The sequence below is a fragment of the Cucurbita pepo genome, chromosome LG05, assembly GCF_002806865.2.
Source record: "Cucurbita pepo subsp. pepo cultivar mu-cu-16 chromosome LG05, ASM280686v2, whole genome shotgun sequence".
Lineage (NCBI taxonomy): Eukaryota > Viridiplantae > Streptophyta > Magnoliopsida > Cucurbitales > Cucurbitaceae > Cucurbita > Cucurbita pepo.
In genome coordinates, this window is record NC_036642.1 from 8,337,479 (window position 1) to 8,343,747 (window position 6,269).

At 40.4% G+C, this 6,269-nt stretch overlaps 1 protein-coding gene across 1 annotated transcript; it reads left to right on the forward strand.

Annotated features, from left to right (window-relative positions):
* The first annotated feature begins 34 nt into the window (after positions 1-34).
* On the forward strand, positions 35-4,809 carry LOC111794934 (cellulose synthase-like protein D3). The gene is made up of 4 exons (XM_023677134.1): positions 35-876; positions 1,027-1,934; positions 2,023-2,833; positions 2,923-4,809. Exons 2-4 carry the CDS (start codon positions 1,066-1,068, stop codon positions 4,678-4,680), a joined length of 3,438 nt encoding a protein of 1,145 aa, XP_023532902.1. The 5' UTR covers positions 35-876; positions 1,027-1,065; the 3' UTR covers positions 4,681-4,809.
* The last annotated feature ends 1,460 nt before the right edge of the window (positions 4,810-6,269 follow it).

Below are 6,269 nucleotides of genomic sequence, written 5' to 3' on the forward strand. Positions count from 1 at the left end.
TTTTTTTTTTTTNTCCTTTGCTCTGTTTCTCCCTCCGCGTAGTAAAAGTCCACTTTTCTCTCCACGTTGTCTGCATCACAGTGAAACCTACCATTGATAGAGAAACCTCACGACTTCTTCCATGCCCTCCTTCACTACCTTCCTCTAATTTAATATTCAAACCCAAATCTTCACGGAATCCATATGGTTCGAACCCGAATCAAACTCATCTCCGCCATTACTGTTTCTTAATTCTCAAAAAACAGAGCATCACCTCTGTTTTCATTGAGCCCACCTGAAGCTTCCTCCATCGGTGACGTTTCTTCTCATTTTTTGTATATAAAATTGATATGGGAATGGAATAATTCAAGGATACCCTGGAATCATGGTCGATTAGTGTTGGCAATCTTGACTATTTCTTCTTTTTCCTTCAATCATGCCCTATTAGTGCTCTTAGTCCTCCTCACGATCAACCCTCATTCTCTTTTTCTCTGCTTTTCCGTTCTCAATGGGGCAATGGTGAAGCCCATGAGTTCATCCATTTGGTGCAACATTTTTCTGGCTATCTGTTCCGATTGTGGCTATCTGTTCTAGTTTTAGGCTTCTTTGAAGTGGGTTTCTCCTAATCTATCCATTTGGGCAAGATTTTTCTTGCTATCTGTTCCGATTGTGGCTATCTGTTCTAGTTTTAGGCTTCTCTGAAGTGGGTTTCTTCTAATCTAACCATTTTGGCAAGATTTTTCTTGCTATCTGTGCCGATTGTTCCAGTTTTAGGCTTCTCTGAAGTGGGTTTCTTCTAATCCATCCATTTGGGGCAAGAATTTTCCGGCAATCTGCTCCGATTGTTCCAGTTTTTGGCTTCTCTGAAGTGGGTTTCTTCTACTCGTCGCTGAGAAGGTATGTTTATGTTTATTGAATCCTTTTATAAACATGTGTTTCCTTTTGGGGTTTGAGATTGTTCGATCCTACAATGCATTATGAATCATTGTTTGATTTTGATCTGTTTGTGGCGTTTTCGGACATTAGATGTTGTTTTTTGTTATGCAGCTGCTGGATTTAACTTAAGAACTTGTATTGCGTTTGACAATGGCATCGAAGTCATTCAAGCCAAACCGTTCAAATTTGTCAACAGCTTCTGATGCATCTGAAGCACAGAAGCCTCCTCTTCCACCTACTGTGACATTCGGTCGGAGAACCTCCTCCGGTCGCTATATTAGCTACTCGAGGGATGATCTCGATAGCGAGCTTGGGAGTGGTGACTTTATGAACTATACCGTGCACATTCCTCCAACGCCTGATAATCAACCAATGGATCCTTCAATCTCACAGAAGGTTGAAGAACAATACGTATCGAATTCGCTGTTTACCGGTGGGTTCAATAACATAACACGAGCTCATTTAATGGATAAAGTGATTGAATCTGAAGCAACACATCCTCAAATGGCGGGTACGAAAGGATCTTCGTGTTCTATACCTGGCTGTGATGCAAAGGTTATGAGCGATGAACGTGGAAATGATATACTCCCTTGTGAATGCGATTTCAAGATATGTCGAGATTGCTATGTCGATGCTGTTAAACTAGGTGGTGGGATTTGTCCAGGCTGCAAAGAACCGTATAAAAACACAGATCTTGATGAAATTGCTGTTGAACATGGAAGACCGCTTCCGCTTCCTCCACCAGCCACAATGTCGAAGATGGAGAGGAGGCTATCGTTGATGAAGTCGACGAAATCTGCGTTGATGCGAAGCCACACGGGGGTTGGAGAATTTGATCATAATAAATGGCTATTCGAAACGAGAGGAACTTATGGATATGGGAATGCTATATGGCCGAAGGATGAGGGTTTTGAAAATGGTAATACTGATGAAGTCGAGCCTATGGAGTTTATGAATAAACCGTGGCGGCCCCTAACTCGAAAGTTGAAGATTCCTGCTGCTGTTCTTAGCCCGTATCGGTATGTTCTTAGTTTATAAGTGGTATTGATATTCTAGCATGCTATGGGATTTCACCCAACTTATTGTTGAATAACATTGTTGTGACAGACTTTTGATCGTTGTTCGAATGGTCGTGCTCGGGTTCTTCTTGGCTTGGCGAGTGAGCCATCCGAACACTGATGCGTACTGGTTGTGGGCTATGTCTATAGTTTGTGAGATTTGGTTTGCTTTTTCTTGGCTGCTTGATCAGCTGCCAAAGTTGTGCCCAATCAATAGAGCTACTGATCTTAACGTGTTGACGGAGAAATTCGAAACGCCTAGTCCGAGTAATCCTACCGGAAAATCTGATCTACCGGGCATAGATATCTTTGTTTCTACTGCAGATCCCGAGAAAGAACCGCCTCTTGTAACTGCGAACACGATCCTTTCGATTCTAGCTGCAGACTACCCGGTTGAAAAGCTTGCTTGTTATGTTTCTGATGATGGAGGTGCGCTTTTAACTTTCGAGGCCATGGCTGAAGCTGCAAGTTTTGCTAATACTTGGGTTCCTTTCTGTCGAAAACATGGCATCGAACCGCGCAATCCCGAGTCTTATTTTAGTTTGAAAAGAGATCCATTCAAGAACAAAGTTAAGCCAGATTTTGTCAAGGATCGTAGACGTGTTAAGCGTGAGTATGACGAGTTCAAAGTTCGTATTAATGGACTTCCTGACTCTATTCGTCGTCGCTCGGATGCTTATCATGCACGAGAAGAAATCAAAGCTATGAAGCTTCAGAAACAGAACATTGGTGCTGATGAACCGATTGAGAGTGTGAAAATCGCTAAAGCGACATGGATGGCTGATGGCACGCATTGGCCAGGGACTTGGTTGCAGCCATCGTCTGAGCACTCGAAGGGTGACCATGCCGGTATCATACAGGTACGACGCGAACCTACTCGAAGATCATTGTTTAAATAGGGATTTCGATCGTTTTTTTTCACTGAGGTGTCTATCTTGTTTTGTTATAGGTGATGTTGAAGCCACCTAGTGATGAACCTCTTCATGGAAATGTTGAAGATGAGAAACTTATCGACACTTCCGAGGTCGATATTCGTCTTCCTTTGCTCGTTTATGTTTCTCGAGAGAAACGACCAGGCTATGACCACAACAAGAAGGCAGGAGCGATGAATGCTCTAGTTCGAGCCTCGGCAATCATGTCGAATGGTCCGTTCATTCTCAACCTCGATTGTGACCACTATATCTACAACTCTCAAGCAATGAGAGAAGGAATGTGCTTCATGATGGATCGTGGAGGCGATCGTCTTTGCTATGTCCAATTCCCTCAAAGGTTCGAGGGTATCGATCCTTCCGATCGATATGCAAATCACAACACTGTGTTTTTCGACGTTAACATGCGAGCTCTTGACGGTCTTCAAGGACCAGTGTACGTCGGAACAGGATGTCTGTTTAGAAGGGTTGCCTTATATGGTTTCGATCCACCTCGATCGAAAGAGCATCACCCTGGTTTTTGTAGTTGTTGTTGTGGCGGACGAAAAAAGCATACATCCGTCGCGAGCACACCGGAAGAGAGCAGAGCTTTGAGAATGGGTGATTCTGATGATGAAGAAATGAATCTCTCTTTGTTTCCTAAGAGATTTGGGAACTCTACTTTCCTTATTGATTCAATCCCGGTTGCTGAATTTCAAGGCCGCCCCTTGGCCGATCACCCTGCCGTGAAGAACGGACGTCCACCGGGTGCTCTTACGATCCCTCGTGATCTCCTCGATGCTTCAACAGTTGCAGAGGCAATCAGTGTCATTTCTTGCTGGTACGAAGACAAGACCGAATGGGGTAACCGTGTTGGATGGATTTACGGATCTGTTACTGAAGATGTGGTCACTGGATATAGGATGCATAATAGAGGATGGAAATCGGTGTACTGCGTAACAAAACGAGACGCTTTTCGTGGGACAGCTCCGATCAACCTAACAGATAGGCTGCATCAAGTCCTCCGATGGGCTACCGGGTCGGTCGAGATCTTCTTCTCCCGCAACAACGCCATCCTAGCTAGTCCAAGAATGAAACTTCTACAAAGAATAGCATACTTAAACGTGGGGATATATCCATTCACTTCAATCTTCCTCATAGTATATTGCTTTCTACCAGCACTGTCGCTGTTCTCCGGTCAGTTCATCGTCCAAACGCTTAACGTCACGTTCCTTACATACCTTCTGGTTATCACGTTAACATTGTGCATGCTTGCGGTGCTCGAGATCCGATGGTCTGGTATTGAATTAGAAGAGTGGTGGAGGAATGAGCAGTTCTGGTTGATTGGTGGTACAAGTGCACATCTTGCTGCTGTACTTCAGGGTCTGCTAAAAGTCGTTGCTGGGATCGAAATATCGTTCACTTTGACGTCGAAATCGGGAGGTGACGACGTAGACGATGAGTTTGCTGATCTCTACATAGTGAAATGGACATCTCTAATGATACCACCAATCACGATCATGATAACGAACTTAATAGCAATAGCAGTCGGGTTTAGCCGAACGATATACAGTGTGATACCGCAATGGAGCCGACTGATCGGTGGCGTTTTCTTTAGCTTCTGGGTATTGGCTCATCTCTACCCCTTTGCCAAAGGGCTGATGGGAAGAAGAGGAAGGACACCTACCATTGTTTTTGTGTGGTCAGGGCTTATTGCTATCACCATATCTCTTCTTTGGGTAGCCATTAGTCCTCCATCAGGAACTAACCAAATTGGAGGTTCATTCACATTCCCTTAAACACTTAATTTTTTTTTTTTTTTTTTTTTTTTCCCAAAATTCTTTCACTTCATAAACTTGAATTAGGTACATTCTTCTGTTGTAATTCTTGCAAATTTTTACCATCTATAATAATTCACTTTTGGGTAACTTTTGGGTATCGTTGTATTTGAAAATGGGACACCCGAGTAAAAGAGAGATGTACGATCTATATCACAAAGCTATGATATTAGGTTCTTCGGCACCTAATGGCCCAACAATATGGTTAGGTTATCTACTCCTCACTTTCTAAAAGTGAATTATTGATAAGGCAACCATAATCCCCAGCCCAACCATCCAAGCTTTTGTTGGAGCAAGAACCTTCGAATCAAAGTAATTAACACCTCCTTATACGAGCTAGAATTAAATTACCTCTTATGATCGAAGATCTAGAAGCAAGATTTGGAAACCTTGTTCTAAATTGAGTTACTTCACAATCGAACTTGATCAAGGCTTGATTGAATGACTCGGTGTAATTTTACCACAAGAATTGGTTGAAACTTAGAAATGACAAATATGATGCTCGGATTTCTAAGGGAAACGTCTCAATTTGAGATCTGAATTACATTCATTCACAAATCTGAATTTTACATAATATATAGTGGGTATTTATAGTCTCCCGACAAAAGACGTTTGTGGAAATCCCCTTTAATCTCCACAAAAGAATAAATCAAACAAATGTTGACCATCTCCCCAAAAGAATAAATCAAACAAATGTTGACCATTTCACTTTTACATAATTTATAAAATTAAAGATGGTTCTTTCTAACCAATGTTGATGGGCTTGAGTGGCTAATGTGATAGGTTTGAAATCAATTTAGCTCTCCTTTGACATTTTTTAATCTTCTTGTCAATAGGTCCATTTGAAACACCATGATTCTTATCAATTATCCTCGCAATCCAACACGAGTCCTTTCAACATGTTTTGTTCCCACTCATATGCATTCTATTTGCAAATGTGACACTTGAGTAAAAGAGAGATAACCATAAAGTTACTATCTATACAACAAAGTTATGATATTAGGTTCTTCGGCACCTAATGGCTCAATAACATGGTCAGGTTACCTACTCCTCGTTTTCTAAAAGTGAAAATATTCTCACAGACTAACACGAGTCATTTCAATATGTTTTGTTCTCATTCATATGCATTCTAGAAAAAATTTCAAGAGATCACTCAATGTAGAATTGCTCAAATCAAAGCATGTTTAACTATAGAGTTCCTATAATTGAGGTATAGAGTTCTTCTAATTGGACAGTGCATTTTATTGACATAGGTAGTGACTTTCAATATATACCTAACAAACTAATTATAACCTGACATTTGAATTGTTTTATAATTATTTTAGAACTAAGAGTTACCATCATTTTATAACTATATTAAAATTCGCTCCCATAAGTTAAATTTAATAATTATTGATAAAAATGATATGATAAATTAAATTGAAACTTCTTAAACAATGAATACCAAATATTTAGATTTAAAATATTGATGTTGATAGAATATTTTTTAAATATATATATATATATATATATATATATATATATATATATATATATATATATATAAATAT

Bases quoted from the DNA above. Each gene is read 5' to 3' on its own strand.
- LOC111794934 (XM_023677134.1), top strand. From the start codon at position 1,066: ATGGCATCGAAGTCATTCAAGCCAAACCGTTCAAATTTGTCAACAGCT. The intron at 1,935-2,022 runs GTATGTTCTTAG...TTGTTGTGACAG, and splicing joins GCTGTTCTTAGCCCGTATCG to ACTTTTGATCGTTGTTCGAA. The intron at 2,834-2,922 runs GTACGACGCGAA...GTTTTGTTATAG, and splicing joins ACCATGCCGGTATCATACAG to GTGATGTTGAAGCCACCTAG.